The 16,871-nt window shown below is 48.6% G+C and overlaps 1 protein-coding gene across 3 annotated transcripts in view; it reads right to left on the bottom strand.

Moving 5' to 3' along the window:
• The window catches only part of DIS3L2 (DIS3 like 3'-5' exoribonuclease 2), a 296,670-nt gene that overhangs the window by 62,050 nt on the left and 217,749 nt on the right, over positions 1-16,871 (bottom strand). For all 3 annotated transcript variants that reach the window (XR_002777885.1, XM_011383718.2, XM_023525183.1), the window contains exon 13: positions 8,201-8,434. Coding sequence is in view for 2 of the 3 variants with exons in the window: in XM_011383718.2 (XP_011382020.1) it covers positions 8,201-8,434 (234 nt within the window). In the remaining variant the exon portion in view is untranslated. The remainder of the gene's footprint in view (positions 1-8,200; positions 8,435-16,871) is intronic.

The following is a 16,871-nucleotide window of genomic DNA, read 5'->3' as shown; positions in this document are numbered from 1 at the left end:
CTACTTAAGGACCTGATGGTTCGGTACTCCTTCGCCCCTGTCAACTGCCTGGCTTTTTATCTTATTGGAGCTTCTCGTAAGGACACAGAGTTCTTCTCAAATTCACTATGCCAGCTTTAGGCTAAGGCTCCTCCACAGAATTACAGTAGCATTTGTAACAACAGGAACTCAAGAAATATCTGTCCTGTGAGCGTCGGAGATCATGTCTGAGTCTGTATTTTTAACAACTTCCAGAATAATATTACCCGTATTCCTTCTAATTTTTGAAAATTATGAGTAAATGACTATGTGACATGCCTAGAGGAAGAGTGAGTACATGAAGAGTTTAGGTTATAATAACAAGCTGCTCCACAAAGTTACTCCGAAACTTAATGATATGTGTTAGATTTTATGCGTATGTTAACAAGCCACAAATAGTGATCGGCTCACATAAGTGGCTGTAATTAGTGTTACCTATATACAACTAGGTCGAGTTTTCAAGTGTCTCCTGTTCACGCCTTGGGATGTATAAGTATGGACTGTTTTCCCCATTCCACGTGAAATTAAAGTACGATGACTGAGTCAGTCTCCGGCTTTCTCGCAAAGGAAGGCTTTCAGCTCTCTGTGACCGGGGACCCGTGAGCTCCCTTGTTCTCCCTGAAGCCGGAGGCTGCAGCATGTCCCTCTCCAGACGCCCCACTCTGCTCCAGAGGCCATCCGAGAAAACCTGGGCACTGAAGGGCTCAAAAGAGTACAGATTCTTGGCTGTGGATTTATCTATAAATGAGATGGATAAATCTAAGCGAAAATTTTGTTAATATGATTATTATGAAACTGGTAACTGGGAAAAATAAAGAAAAATCTGACAGGGTGATATTCTTTAAGCCTCACTGATTCTAGAACTATCTCCATGGCTGAAGTAATGCACTGTGAACCTTTAAACGGAAGCCTGAATTTCCAGCACAAGTCTTCCCATATTGCATATCACCACCCTACAGAGAGGCGTAGCAATTCTTACGGTGGCACACATTACACAGGGCGACTCTGTTCTCCTTACTCTTAATTCAATTAGATCTCCTTATGATTATTCATATCGCCAACCCAAACAATGCCTGAAAGCTACTACACGCAGCAGACAGCAACAACAAAAAGGCTAGCGGAGTCACAAAGTTCTCTGAGGGTCCAAGAATGCAGCGATCGATCGTGCTCAGCACCATTTCAACACAATGGGTTTCTTCACTCATTCTAACGAGCGGAAAGAAGGGCTTTAGTTTGGGGCCCCAGTTGACTCTCCAGGCTCCCTGTTAGCAAGGGTTCAGCAAGATGCTTTCAACCACCTCTCTCGGTCACTTAAAAATTTAGGAGCCTTCGGAGCATTTTTTATAATGGCTTGTGAAAATAGGAAGAGACTTCAGTGTTAACACATCAAACGATATGAAAGATAAAGGAATAATCCAAGACCACAGTCACTGGGACATTTCAGGAGACCTAGACATGACCTTGAGAGAGAGAAAGAGGGACTGACAGACACGAACATGCTCCATGTGGGCAGAGAACCCCGGACAGGTATTTCCATCACAGGTGTCCTTATTCACAGGCTACTGGATGGAGTATAAACTGGTATGAACTTCCCACAAGGGAATGTGACAATGTTTCAAGATTCTTAAAACACGTCTGTATCTCTGACCCTATCCAGGAATGTCCTAGGGAAATAATCAGAAATCAGGGTAAAGATCTGTGAAGACAGATGGCCAAGGCACTATCATTTATAGTACCAAAACCCAGAATCTACACGTCCATAACTGGGGCATGGCTGAATGTTTAAGAGCAGATTCATATGACGGAAAATGACACAGGCATCACAATGTTTCAGCAGAATTCTGAATGACAGGCAAAAAAACCCTCATTCTATAAGATTAAAAAGCAGAATTGAAAAGTTATAGGTATGTTATGCTAGGCACTCCTCCCTCCTGCCACGACATGGTAAGAGGGACATTCATAAGGAATTCTAAGATGCCAAAATATTAACGGCGGTATTTCTGGGGGATGGAGTTATACAGGATTTTGATTTTTTCTTTAGATTCATGCAATTTCTAAATTTTCCAACATTAGAACATACTTGCATTGTAAGAATATACTTCTGCTTTTATAACCTGATTTAAAGCTGCTTTTATAAGGACAGAGGGACATGAGAACTGGGGTGGGAGGGAGTGTTCCTTACCCTCCAGTCTGTTGTGTGCCACATGGCTGCTCATTCGTACACACTAAGGACCCTCTGGAGGCTGCTGGCTCCCAGCTGGTTACCTCTAGGTGAGCCCTGCCCGCTGACCTCCAGACCGCTATGCCCACATGCTTATTCCCCTCTCTTCCTGTCTGTCTCTAGCTGGCCCCTCAAGCTCAACAGACCCTACCTAAATGGAAGCCATCGCCTGTCTTCTCGGCTCTCCCAGGCTGCAGTGTTTCCCAGCCAGTCCATGGTACTGCATCAGCCCAGGCGCCTAGACCGGAAACCTGATTTCCCGATTCCTTGATTTCCCTCACTACCCACCACCTCCCTCCTATATCTAACCAGTCACCTTGTCAAGGCCGCGGCCAATTTTCCTTCTTCTCTTGGATCTGTAAATTTCTCTCTCCCCACAGTCTCTGTGTCAGGCCCTTGTTGTTTCTCTCTTGGAATATAAGCGACCTTTATATTTTTCTCTTTCAGTCTGCTCTCCACACTACAGCCAGTAAGCTCTTTCTAAAACTCAGTTCTGATCACATCACTTCCAGTATTTTGAATCACTGTATGGCTCCCCTAGCTGGTTCCTGCGGGCTTCGAGGCCTAGCCTCTGCCTCCTTCTCTAGCTACTCTCTCTCTTCACCCTCTACGATCCAAAATCTGGAACAATCTGCCATCTGTCACCCCTTCTACGCCTGCACCAGTTTGCCTGAAATGCCCTCCCTTGCCTCTAAAGTCTGGTGAGCCCCTCGAGTCTCTGAAAAGCCCTTGTGGCAGAACAGACATGGGGATGTAGAGTGCGGCGCGGGGAAGATGGTTAATGATGTTGTAGTAAACAGCGCCTGACTGTGAAGAGGCTGCAGAGCTGGCAGAGGTGGGAAATTAGAGCCACTGCTCTTTTTGCTTCTGGCTAATTAAAGCTACCTGACTGTCACTAGGGTAAGTGAACTGGTGCTAAACTGATTTATTCCTCTACTTTTGGCCTCCAGTTGGACCTGCTAAGCATGGTACTAATCAAAGAAATAATTTACTTAATTGCATGAAACCATCCTGAGAGCTAACTTAGCACAACTGTTCTCCATTACCCAGTCCGATTCCCCAGTGCAGTGATGATGAGCTGCTAGAAGCTGACTGGGTAACAGAGCTGAATTTCATTTAAGCAGGGGTCAGCACGCTATGGACCACAGGTCAACTCTGGCCTTCCACCTGCTTCTGCACGGCTCACGAGCTAAGAATGGTTTTTACATCTTTAAATGAATGAAAAATAATCAAAGGAAGAATACTATTTTGTGACATGAAAATTATATGAAATTCGAATTTCAGTGTTCTTACAATTTTATTGGAACATAGCCACACTCATTTGCCTGTCTGTCTCTAGCTGCTTTCACTCTACAACCGCAGAGCTGAGTAGTTGTGACAGACCAGAAGGCCCAGCAAACCTGAAATATTTACTATCAGGCCCTTTATAGAAAGTCTGCAGGCCCTTGACTTAAAGGCTGGCTAGGCCAAGGTCAACCATAATAGCATTCCACAGCTGCTAGAGTCCCAAGGTATTTAAAAGTTATTTCCATTAACAAGCTTATCTTTACAATCAAGTCCTCTCAAAGAAACGGCCTAAAGTTTGAGCTTCAGCACCATGCCAGGTGGGATTCATATCAGACTCATGAGAATTCAGTAAAAGCTCCTTCAGTATGAAGGGAAATAAAGAAGATAGAAATAAATTTTCTTCACTACAACTTCCTCCAAATTCCGAAAGTCAAGGACTCATTAGGAGCCATTCACATCCCCTGACAACCTGCTGGAGACCCGGAAGTGGCAGTTTCCTTCAGGAAGTAGGGCTGGACTCTTCAGAAGCCCTGGCATAGAGTGGCCTCTAAGAGCTATCACCAGACTGAGGAATGCTAAGCTGTAGAGAAAGCCCCAGAAAGCTGTATGTATAGTTTTGTGAAAACAACCAATATTCCCAAGGTGTTTTTATTCTGAGGTTCTATTTAGCACCCTGCTACCCTCCCTTGTTATCCATTCTGAAGGCAATGGCTAAGAATGTCATATCATAGTCAAGCCATGTCACCTTCCTCCCTACAGGGGAGGCTGCCTGGAGGCAGGCTTTGTGTCGCAAGACAGACAGGCCGGGAGCTCCGAGCACTCCCAGGGTCTGTCAGACAGGCCTGAGTCACAGAGCAAGAACCAGGGAGGCAGTGAGGGCTTCCCACAGCGCCCCTCCCCAAAAGCTCAAGATTTGCATATGATCATAAACCATTATGATTACTTTGACTACAAACACAAAAAAAGTCCCGTTATGGGAGACTCCTTTCAAGAAATAGGAGTGACATATGTTATAATAAAATAAAACAAGCATCTGTGTTAAATTCTAGAATTAACATGGCAGCAGAAAACATGAAGATGGGAAGAAACCACCTGGAAGGGATTTTATTCAACTCATCCAACCAAAATGCACAAAGAATGCGTTTGGTGCGAGCAGTTGCTTTTTGGGCAGCGAAACAAAGGAGCGTCGTTTCACTGAGCTAGCAGTTCCCTTTAGAACTAGATTTGAACTCCAGGTGAAAGAGACATGTGGAGCAGGTGACCCGGCCTGAAGGCAATGTGTCCCACCGCATTTCACACCACAGGACACACAGAACTTGCTGGTATCGGAGAGCACACTGGGGTAGCAGGCAGGACTGCTAGCAGGTGGTCTCCAGGGCCTGGCGCCAGCCCAGGCGGCCCAGAGGGCTGAGTGAGGGTCACTACCTCCGACGACGTGGGCGAGGCAGCTCTGGCCTACGTTGCTGACCGCGATCTCTATCACCCGGCGGTCAGGTTGCTCTGTATTTCTGCAGTTATTATGACCGCCGAACCGGTCCGTTCTGACCCAACAAACAGGCACCACACCGGTGTCCCCGCCCTCACTCACTCTGAAGGTCAGCCCGGTACACTCGTTTCTTGGAAAGGTGAAATTTCGGATTTAGCAGCTGTATTCTGCATCCAAGGGCATACTGTGTGACATGGACGGTGTCCCCTCATACAGAGGCCTCTCACCGAGCCTTTCTAATTGAAGCTAGTGTAAAAGGTCAGTTTTTGAAAGGACTGCCACCGAAACTGTGAACAGAGTGACCTGAGGCAAACGCAGCCTCAGAGAGCACCTCACACAGCGGGCTATGCCAAAAGCACCGAGGAAAAGATGGGTTTTCGTGAGGGCAAATGCGGGCGGGCGGCGCGGGAGGCAGGCGCAATGACTCCTGAACGGACCGTTTAGCTGATTCATACAAGCTCTCACCAGCGTCCCCTGCTGGGGAAGGATGACCTGCTCCCCTTCTAAAGCTGGGGGCCGCACGCTGGTTTTCTGGGAAACCAAGGAATCAACCCCAAGGATTTAAATCCATTATTTTTAAACCTTCACTAACTGAAATCTAATTAGGACTTTTGAGGGCTTTTGTTTTTCTCACTTTGAAGGAAAAGTTTCTCTCTTAAGTCAGCATGGTGGAAATGGAGGAAAAATGAACAAAGACTTAGCTACCTGGATTTCTTGCATGTAATAACTTATTTAACCTTTGGGGGCTTCAGCTTTCTAACTTATAAATCGAGAGGGCCAGGGAAGTATAGATATCTGAAGTTGTTTTCAGTCATACATTTCTGATTTCTAAAATGAGCTGACAGGTCAGCACCAACCTGTGATCATTCTTCTATCTTGATCACCTGGCCCTCTTCATGGGCGCTGAGATCACGAATGCTGACATCTTTGACAGTTTTTAGAGTATTTCATGCATTTAATTCAATCAAGCTATATAACAATCTGGTGGGGGAAGGTCTTTCATTTGATGCACTTAAAGAAGTGGCTGGTTAGTCTAGGAGCTGGCTAAAGAGGGGAATCATACAGAGGAGATACAGAGGTAACTAAACATTCGTTTTAACTTAATTTATGTAAATGTACATTCACTAACTGTTTTTTTCCCATGTAAACTTTTTTAAAGAGTATGCTAATTGAATTTCTCCATACTTTTTTCTGAATAAACTGCATCATAATTCATTGTCTATAATTTAGTTTGTTTTTTAAGAGAACTCAGACATTTGTAAGGCAATCAGTATAGAATTCCTCCCGAATTTTATAATTTTCCCCTACTCTTTTGTATCTGTCATACCCAAACAGCAGAATTTTTGAAGATTCATCTTCACCGAGTCTTTCTAAACAATTTAATTTTGTTTCACAGACTTTACGGCTTTCTTTTTTATGCTCTTATTTGATCAGCTCACCTAACATTTAGTCACATACAACTGGCATAACTGGATTTGGGAATCGGCAGGATCGACTCAACACACACACACGGGCTGGTGGGAGCACTAGCCACATGTGCTGCCTGCCGTGGGCACCGGTCGCTGTGTCCCACAGAAGGAATGGGAGCACTGGCTGAGAAGACCATGGGGCATCCAGGCAAAGAGTTTAAGAAGGCGGTGGAGAGGCCTGTCTGGGGAGGGAGGTCAGGGTTGGAGAGACGGATTTGGGCATCATCGGTATCCGGTTAGTAGTTGAAGTCACAAGAGGGGAGGAATTCATTCAGGGAGGGAGTGGGGATAGAGGAAAAAATGCCACCTCTAAAGGAAGAGGCCTCTGCAAAGGGACCAGCACTATTGGAGAGGCACGACAGGAAGCAGAGAACCAGGAGGTGGTGAGTTTCAAAGGGCCAGACTCAGGACAGAGGTCTAGGGAGCAAGAACTGAAAAGTGTCCTTGGGTGTGACAACCAGGCGGCCACTGGTGAGTGAGAACTGGTGTGCTCATAGCCCCACGGGAGGAAGGCAAGGCTCTGCCATCTACGCCTTCAGCCTCTCTTTCGTCAGCTTTGCTGTCTCGTCCCGCAGCTACTCTGCTTCCTGTTGCCCATCGGCATTCTGGGGCTGAGAGGCCTGCTTGCTGCCGGAGCCCAGGCAAGGAAGGAGGAGCAGGAGAGCTCCAGCGGGAACCCGGACGGTCCCATGCGCGGGAAGGACAGGTTACTCCCTGCCTCGCACTGCTGGCTTACTCCTAAGCCCAGGGCTGCAGCTGTGTGCAATGCCTGCTGGGAAGTGTTAGCGTGAGTTTAGCATAAAGGGTAATATGAAATGAGATCCTCGTGTAGAATACTTAAACCAAGGCCTTTGAGATCTCTCCAAGCTGAAAGGCTCCGAGAAAGAATTCTCGGTGAGGCTGCTCTCTGCCAATGGTCTGATAAACAGCTCTGTCAGCCAATCCTGTTGCCCGACTCATTTTTCAAACACCCAGAGTCCTCCCACAGCATATAGCAACCAGGGGAGGAGGGCGAGCACTCTGGGGTTTGGGTAAGAAGAAAAATTGCACGATATGGAACACAGACTCTCCTCTACGATGCACTACTGCCAAGTAACGAGGACAGAACTCCTGGATCTTAACAGTCACTGGCTGTTGGATATGGAAGTCTGACCAGGTTTGAGTGACGGCTGCCTCTGTCCCAGAGGGCCCCTGGCACGGCTGTGATACTCAAGAGCACCAAGACCATCCTGGGCCATCATTTTCTTCAACAGCCAATATTCTATGGGCTCATCAGTTCTCTGCTCCTTCAGATATTAATCTGGAATTGGCAAACATATAACTCTTTTTAGAAGTCAAGGGATACAAAAAATACTTTTTTCTTTAAGCTTTGTGATCAGATACTGGTCAGCTCCTTCTAAACTTCCATGTTTCCTGTTCCCAGCTCAACTAAGAGGAATGACAGGTAGAAGCCGAGGTGAGGGTCGAACGCAGGTTAGACCAGCCGTGAGCTTTGGTCACAGAGTCACCCACATAGACACTATCCTTTTGCCCTGACTCACGTCATCAGGCCTCCCGTGCCGTGGGGCGGGTGGGTGGGAGTTAGTCCCTGCCTGCCTCAGAGAGCACTGTCTCCGTGCGACGACTGGGAAGAGACGGCGGGAGGGGCCCGAGCCTGCCATGCTGCGTCTCACGCACGAGTCGCATCTGTCGGTGGCACTGAGTAAGGAAGTGACTGACCTGATCCAGACGCAGTGCACCGTCCGAAAACCGCTGTTTGCGTAACTCCTTTGCGATTCTGTGCAGACTTAGGACGGCCTGGTGGACCTCCTCGCGGGTGTGCTCCGGGGACATGGGGGGCAGCTCCGCCCCAGGGACGCTCTCAGTCGGGCTTTCGATCATGCTCTGCGCATGCTCGTAGCTCAGTTTGGTGCAGGAGCAGATGACGGTCCGGCCAAACCACTCGTCCAGGATCTGCAAAGACGCACAGACTGTGAGGTTGTTGCGAGGAGAATTTTTTCCAGGTTTTTCTTACATGCAATCTTTCATCCATACACATTCTCCAGAGAGTTCCTGGGCACTGACTTTTTTTTTTTTGCTCAGAATGGTGTTAGGTTCTGGCTGGGCGCAAAGACTGACCCGGGACGTGGACGTGGCAGGCATGGAGTCTACGGAAGGCCTCCAAGTACACGGGTGGCACAGCCAAGGTCAAGCAGGAAACTCTAAGTGAAGGGCCTGTCGGAGGCTTTTTTATTAGTTTGGCTGAGTGGCCATCCGTGTCAAAAGTGGAAGAGAGAATTAGGGACAGATGCCGAAGGTGTGACAGGTGGGGAAGCTGTGGGCTTCGTAATGGATCGGATGTGGGGTGAGGGGGAAGGTGGGGCCACCGACAGAAACAGAGAACGCAGGTGGGGAAGCAGGATGGAGGTCGAAAGAGAAAGCCAAGTCTAACTCGTCCTATTTGGGGCATTTATGGAGAGACCAAAGTCCAGAACAGGCTCCCCCACCTCAGCGCTGTTTGGCTGACTAATCCTTCGTAGCGGGGGCTGTCCCGTGCATCGTAAAATGTTTAGCAGTATCCTTGAACTCTACCGACTGGATGCCAGTAACACCTCTCCACGACCCCTAAGCTGACAACCAAAACTGTCTCCAGACATTGCCGAACGTTCCCTGGGAAAACTCGGCCCATGCAGCGGCCCATCGGGCTCAAAGCAGACACCGCTGACTTGTATTTTATCTTTTCGAGTCATCTATACATCTATAACGAGCATTTACTACTTTTAAAACAACAGAATAAACATTAAAATATTTGGGGACTCCTGAGTCTGAGGTGCAGCGGGGAGATTTGGTTGGGGCTATGTATGGGGCCTGGGGCGATGGCTAGTGTAGAAGTAGGGAGCCGGCCTCAGCAACCAGAAGGAAGGAAGCCGGGGAAGGGAGCGGGGGGAGAGGGAGAAAGAGAGAGAGAAAAAACAAAAAAGGGGAAGGCGAGTAAGACAAGGCTGCCTTGTCCACCACCTCCTCCACGTTAGGGAACACAAAGATGAGCAGGAGGATGAAATCAAACGAGAGAGCTCGAAGAGACGGGAGAAGAGTCCGGAGCAGGTGAGGAAAGGCAGGGGAAGGGGCTTCAGGAAAGGGGTACTCGCGAGCAGCCGCAGGCACTCACGCAGCACCCAGACGAGGCGGGCACTGTTTGTACACTTCCCACAGAGCAGCTATGCGATCACACGGCGACCCTGTGAGCTTAGTATTTATTATCCTCATTCAGCCAATGAGGAAACTAAGGCACCGACACATGAAGGGGTCTGTCGGAGAACAGCGAAGCCGGGATGAACCCAGGCAGTCCAGCCCCAGGGTCCAAGCTCTTGACCACTGGTCTATGTCGAATGCCACCTGGACGGCGAGGAGGATGAAAACAAAGCACGAGTCCTTGCATTCAGCATTTGCTTAGCGGTGATCCTGAGGAAGGCTATTCGTGGGGGGGTGGGGGGTATGGCGCAGGGCGGATGGAGTCAACCTGCAAAGATTTCGGGTGTGTGCTGCGGACAGAGGACAGAGGTGCTGCCATGGGCAGCCAGGGCTCTGCCTTCCACTGGCCTCTCACACACACCCGTGTGCTAGTCAAACAGCACACTTCTGTGCGTGTCATGTGTGAAAACGTCTGGGAAATTACGGGTTAGGAGTAGGTGGATGGCTAGCAGTGGCGGTAACGTGCGGACGATGGCCTCCAGGATGGCAGGACGGGGATGCTGTTGTTTGCGGGGTGAGGGGAAGAAGCCAGTACAAAAGACTGAAGATGCAAGAGAACCAAGGGACCCCAGGAGGTGACCCATCCATGAGACAGGAACAAGGGCGTGGAGGGGAGGCAGGGGCGAAGGGGAGACGAGAAAGACGAACTTGAGAGGAAGAAGAAGCGAGAGGGCACCCACATCAGAGAGTCCCAACCTATGGAGTCAAGTACAAGGCAGAGAACGAGGGGGGCGGAGTGGGGTTCCAGGGCATGAGGAAGGTGGAATGGGAAGTGTGACTCCTGAGCGAGGGAGCACGTCCGCAGTGGCATCTCAGCCTGGGCTTGCAAACACCGGCCCTTCCTCTGCACCAGCCTTTCTGTGCGCAGCCTCAGAAAGGATGGTTCCCCAAAGAGGCACCTGAAGGGCCCACAGGTGTTCCGGGAGGGGGAGGGGAGAGAGCCCGGCGCGGAGGAGCGGTCCACATCCCAAAGCCTCTAGGGAAGACGGCTTCCACTCTGGAAGGCTAGAGAGACGCCTCCGATGCCCTCGGCTTCCCCTGGAGGAAGAGCCCATACTCTGAAAATGGCAGCCAAGACGCCCAGGAACGGAAGGGTGCCAGCCGCTCGCACGTTTCTTTGACATGGCGCCAAGAGCCTTATTATAGAGTCTTGAATCTGCGATAATAGACTTTAATTTTTCTTAAAATAAAAATCCTCCAACTGTACCTTCTGGATTATGCCACGAAACACTGCTCTCTAAAAATACAGACAACTCAAACATGGTGCTCGTGACTCTTCTGCTGAGGCGGGAGAAACTGGCAGGGCTGCGTCCAGGTGTTCCCCGACAGTGCCGGGGGAGTGTCACACGCAGGTCTCCAGAAGAGCCCCTTTCAGGCCGGCCTGGGCCTGTCCTATCACAGCCACATTTCCTGAAAACTCCCCGCTCATGGAGCTGCTCCAGCCTCTTCTAGAATGACAGGCTGCGACCTATTCGTTCTTGTGGTCACAGAGTTTTCCCCTGGAGATTTAGCTTGTTTCCTTTTCTCCATTTCATTCCAAACCAAGTCACTCCTCCCCCTTCTGTGTACCCACATTTTGCTTGACAGGCTGTCTTTAGCGTGCTTAGGAAAACTTTCGTTTCCACTCTAGTCCATTCCTCTCTTTCACAAACTTTACAAGTAGCCTCGCAGACTCCCTCAGGCATCCAGGTCACAGGATATCTGGCCTCCTGAGGCCTTTTTCCTAGAGGACACAGGAAACCACCGCGCACTTACACAGGGTAACCAGCACACACAGGCCAGGCGGCCTCGGACCATGACTGGGCATCCGTTTTCATGTAAACTGCTGGGTTAAGGAATCCTTTAAAAACCTCATGAAAGGGCCACGCCTTCTCCCTCGAAATATCTATGCACAAAATTCTGCAGTCAGTTCCAGGAGGTTCCTGGACACCCTGCCACCCCCAGCCCAGCGTATCCTGCTCTAAACAGCCTTGCTGCTCCCTCTGGACCTTCTGATGGCAGTGCTGAGCCCCGACCAGGGGCCACCTTTCATCCTGAGGACTTCTTAAAACGTATCACCTGTGACTTGGCACGTTGGAAGTCCGCCGCTCCTCACCAGACGGCTGACGACACGTGCTGGCCACTCCGCCTCGGTGCGAGCCACTCTTGCTAAGGGGCACCTTTAGCCCACTTCCTTATCTGTCAACACCCATATCAACAGCACCCACAGACACGACCGGATGCGAGACCACGGGGCGGATGAGACGTTTCCTGCAATGCCTGCATCCCAGAAGACCTGTACCGGCCTTCTGTCTGAACACATAAAGGCTGAAGTGAAGGTTCTGAAGATCCAGGGAGAACTTCCTGGCCCAGTGACAGTGGCCTCAGGCGGCAGAACCCATCCTGTTTTAACACGATCCGGTGATTCCGGGAATCGAGCTGACACATGGAGCAAAAAATATCTTAGGCCAGGAAAACGAGTCTGCAACCACCTTGCGGGGAGGCGGCAGGGGAGCAGGGATGCCCAGCACAGCCTTACGCAGGCGGGCAGCAGGAAAACACAAACCCGGAGCGGGTATTCCCAGGGGCAGGGGCCTCACGGTACGGGAGGAAGCCTCGCTGGACAGAACACCTCGTTAATTTCCAATTTGGAAACTATTCACATCAACGCCCCGTCCATAACCAGGGCCCGTGGCAGAAGACAAAAGGACCAAGAGTTTTTCATGGAAAAAGGAAAAAAGCCACGAGGAGCTTCATAAACAACCACCCTTCGGAGGGAAGATCCCACCCTTCCCCTCTCCTGGGCTTACTCGCAGGCCTTGGGTCACCCTCTCTCTGCAGGCGGCAAGCTTCCTGCGTACACTCTAGGGCACCACCGCTGAGGACAGCAGGTTAAACACCGTGCTGACGCCTCCTGCAGGCACATGACTAGAAACAGTCCTGATTAGAAAGGAGGAACACCCCACACCCCACGACCTGCCTTCCCTTACCAGCTGGACAGGAAATACCACCACCGTCACGGGCAGCACTTCAGAGTACCGGGCTGTTCCCTGCATGGCTACTTCTTACAATCTCTTTAACATACAGTTGAGAAAACAGGCCAGGGGTCTGTGAAGTTACACAGACTTCTAAGTGGCAGCCAGGATCGGATCCATGTCTAAAGGCTTAAGACTCAAAGTCTAGTGAGATGGTACTTAGCAAAGTCTGACCTCATGGAAGCTGGGCTGGGCAGTTGCCACAGAGTAAAGAGTTCGGCCATACAACAAAAGCCAGCTTTTCCCAGAGCAAAGATGCTCCTGGAAATGAGAAGAGACTCTAGGCCCCAGCAGACGCTGCAGTCCATGCATTTCTAGCAAAGAAGACGGTTTAGATTTTTTTTCTGAATGAGACTGGAGAATTTCTAAAAAGCAGAGACAAGACCAACTGTCTGATTTAGAAGGACCACCCTGACTGCCGTGTCACGAGAAGATGAAGCCAGGAGGAGTCAGAAAGCCCAAGCGGTCCAGGCAGGGCCCGGCAGCTTGAGCTGGGTGACAGTGCTGATCGCGGCAAGAAAGGAAGCAACCTGGAGGTCGTCAGAGGTGACGCTAAGGTGCTTTCCTGGTGGACATGGGTGGTGGGAGAAAGGCCAAGCCGGTGATGACCCCATGGTTTCTACCCTGCGCAGATGGCTGCAGTGAGGTTGCCACTGACGGAGGCTGGAACCGGCAGCTTCTGGAGTCCGCTGTCGCATCCTGAGGCAGACAGCACACGTCGGGGACATTGCAGAAGAGGCTGGGGGTAGCTACTGTAATCATGAGACACTTCTTTTGTTATTCTGACTTCTGCCCTGAGATATTATGGTTTCAAGGTTACAGGACTTGGTCATCAAGTCCGATTCATTGGTTTTGACCTTTAAAGTGTAAGGTTGGTGTTTTTACGAAAGCGACTTCAAATTCTGATGCCTCTGGGGAGCAGGGCACATAGACGGGGTCTCCGTTTTGCAGGACCCTAGTGCCAAGCGAGACAGAAGTGCCAGAGGCATCCAGGAGACAACGAAGTCACTGGACTGACGTAGTCAAAGTGGCTCTTGTGGCACCAGTGTCGGATCTTACAAAGCGCAAGATTTGACTGGGTTTGTTTACCCTTACAACAACATATAGTCACAAATATCTAGATCAGAGAACAATGTTCTCACCACCAGTATGTGAGAAAGATGCCAAACACAGATCCTTTAGCGTTTACTGATCTTAAAATCTGGGCACTGGCTTAAGGAAAGCATATACGACCAAGATTTTCTAGTGGGTATTTCGAAAAGCTTGGAACAGCCTTTCTACAGCTGATCGTGCCTGCTCTAGAAAGGAGGACATCCCAGCAGGTGAAGGGAAAATACAGAACTTTCTCCACGTCGGCTCCAGGTGAGACCGGCCACACGTCGCGGCAGCGGTGGTGTGATGCTGTGGGCCCTGCCCGGGCTCCAAAGTCCAGGAAGCCACCACTACCTACAAACCCAGCCTCAGGCTTTGGCCACTCTCCTCACTCATTCGGGCTCCTGATGCAGGGCCGCCCGGCTCCTCAATGGCCTACTCTGGCTCCCTGACCCTCCCACCTATCCCCTGTCCTCAGCACCCCCTATTTCATGCATCTCGACTGTAGGAGATACTCATCTGTCACTATATCCCGAGACGAATCAACCAGGTCCACCTACGGGCAGGGTGCCTGGATGAGCACAGTAGAAGGAGCGTGGTTAATGGCCCCACAACTGTTCCTAGCCCAAACCCTCGCACTTCCTGTTTGGCTTCGTTTGAGAGAGGCCTAGCGTCCCCTCCTGGACCCCGCACCTACTTCGCACCTGCTCTGCAGCCCCCTCATGCCGGAAAGCTTGGTTCCTGGACACCGCCTCCAACAGAAACCCTGAAGACCAACCGGGCTTGCAGAGTGCCTCTTTCTAGTGCTTCTTTTATGACCCTCATATTCTAGAAGCTCATTAGATCAGGCAGCTTTTTATTCCTCGGGTCTGACCCTGGCGGGTGTAATTTAGATTCAAAGTTCTTTTCTGTTGACTCAAGTTAGTTTCCTTCTATGGGATTTTATTTTCTATTTCGTTAAACTTTTGCAAAAATGAGCGTTTATAAAAATATAAAAGTAATAAGTTTTCAAAAAACATTAGAAAATACAAAAAAGTAGAAAAAATTACTCATAGTCTTACTACCCAAATACAACCACTATTGGCATGCTATTTTATTTCCTTCTGGTCTTTTTCCATTCATTTTTTCCCCATGCATGTTGCCACCCCCACCAAATATGACTGCTGGCATGCTGTCTTCACAATTCCTTCTTTGTATTTCAGACTGTGTTTGCTTTTTGACTCTTACAAAGAAATTTATTATCAGATAAGATATACAGGAGTCGTAGAAACCAAGTGTAATGTGCATAACTTGTTTTGATTCCAGTTCTGAGAAATCAATGAGAGACAATTGAGAAATGTAATTTGGACTGGATTTTGGATATGACACCAAGGCTTCACTATTATTGTTAGGTGTGCTAATGGCATTGCAGTTATATAAGAAAATGTCCAAATTGTTTAGTTACATATCGAAAATGACATGATGACTGTGGTTTGTTTTAAAGTACTTTAGCAAAGAAAAAAATGTTGATAGTAGTTGAATCTCAGAGACAGGGATGGTGGGTGTATTGTGCTATTTTCTTTACTTTCAGATACGTGCGAAATTTTTCAAAATAAAAATTAAAAAATTAAAGTATCCATGAAGTAGTTCACACAGTCAAAAAGTTTTAAAGGCTTGTTATAAAAAGCAGCAGCCCTGTCCCTCTGTCTCCCTAGCCCTCCCAAAGGGCGACCGCTTGCACCTGTTTCAGCAGATCAGATTATTCTGATATTACTTCCATAATTCTATATAACCTGCTCGACTGCTACTTCTTGATTTTTCCATTTTAAGCATTATTCACAAACTTTTCCCTATAGAAGAAGAGAATTCATTTTTCTTTCCACATATACTCCCTTCCCCCAATCAAACCTACATCACCACTCCAGCCCCTCATCCTCCCAATAAAGTTACATCATAAACTGTCGGAATGAATTATTATGGTTACATAAATACTGTTCCTTTTCTTTCCTACATAACTTCTGTTTTCACTGGAATTAATATAACTGTCTTCTTTGAATTTGCTTGGTTTTCCTGTATACTCTGTGCATCACTCCACCCCAAACTTTCCGCCAACTGCCTAAAATGGTGGTTCTCAAAGTGTGGACTCCTGGGGGTCCCTGAGGCCCTTTCAGGGACCAACGAGGCCAAAGCTACTTTCATAACAATGCTACGGCAGCACGGGCCCTTCTCCGTGTGCTGACATTTACAGCGACGGAACGCGAGCACGGATGTGGAAAGCTGCCGCCGCCTTGGCGTGAACGAGGCAACGGCGACGACGGGCACAGCGGCCGGGGCCCCCCTCAGCACCTCACACTCGCAGGGAAAAAAGCCAGTTCGCTTGAGGATGTTTTCGATGAAACAGTAAAAGTTACTAACGTTATTGTCTCAACCCTTGAGTACTCGTGTTTTGCACTTATGCTGCATGCTGAAGTATGATGGTTATCTGGAGGAAAAGCATTCAGATAACTGAGTCGTGAGCTGAACTGATGGCTTTTTTATTTTTTTTAATGGAACACCATTTATACTTGGAGGAACAACTGACACATGAACTATGGTTATTTGGCATTTCATGGAAAACAACTGACATCATTTATTGCCAATGATAAAATCGAGGTTTCACAAAAATCAGAATTCTGGAACCTCGTATCTGACACATAATACACATGTCAGCATTTCCTAACACTTAAAGCCTTGTCTCAGATTGGTAGTGGTGTTGACAAATGTGCCTTCCTGATATCATTTAGTGAGATATGTCCACATGTAGAAGAATAGCATAATAAGCCAACATTTTCTAGGTGATCTAAATTTCTAAATACATGATAAAAATTCCTGCATGGCTAAAAGATCCATTCAAAGTGTAAACAGACCAATCCTTTTTAATGTAACACACTAAAAAGAGTCCAACTGGTACTGTATTCGTCGGCAAGGGCCGCCATAACCACACACCACAGACTGGGTGGGTTAAACAACAGCCATTGATTTCCAAGGTGTCTGGAGGCTGGGAGTCCAAGGTCAAGGCGCCGGCCAATTCCGCT

Source organism: Pteropus vampyrus, unplaced genomic scaffold, assembly GCF_000151845.1.
Source record: "Pteropus vampyrus isolate Shadow unplaced genomic scaffold, Pvam_2.0 Scaffold539, whole genome shotgun sequence".
Taxonomy (NCBI): domain Eukaryota; kingdom Metazoa; phylum Chordata; class Mammalia; order Chiroptera; family Pteropodidae; genus Pteropus; species Pteropus vampyrus.
The sequence above is the reverse complement of the archived record's forward strand: the minus strand, read 5'-3'. Positions and strand labels throughout refer to the sequence as shown.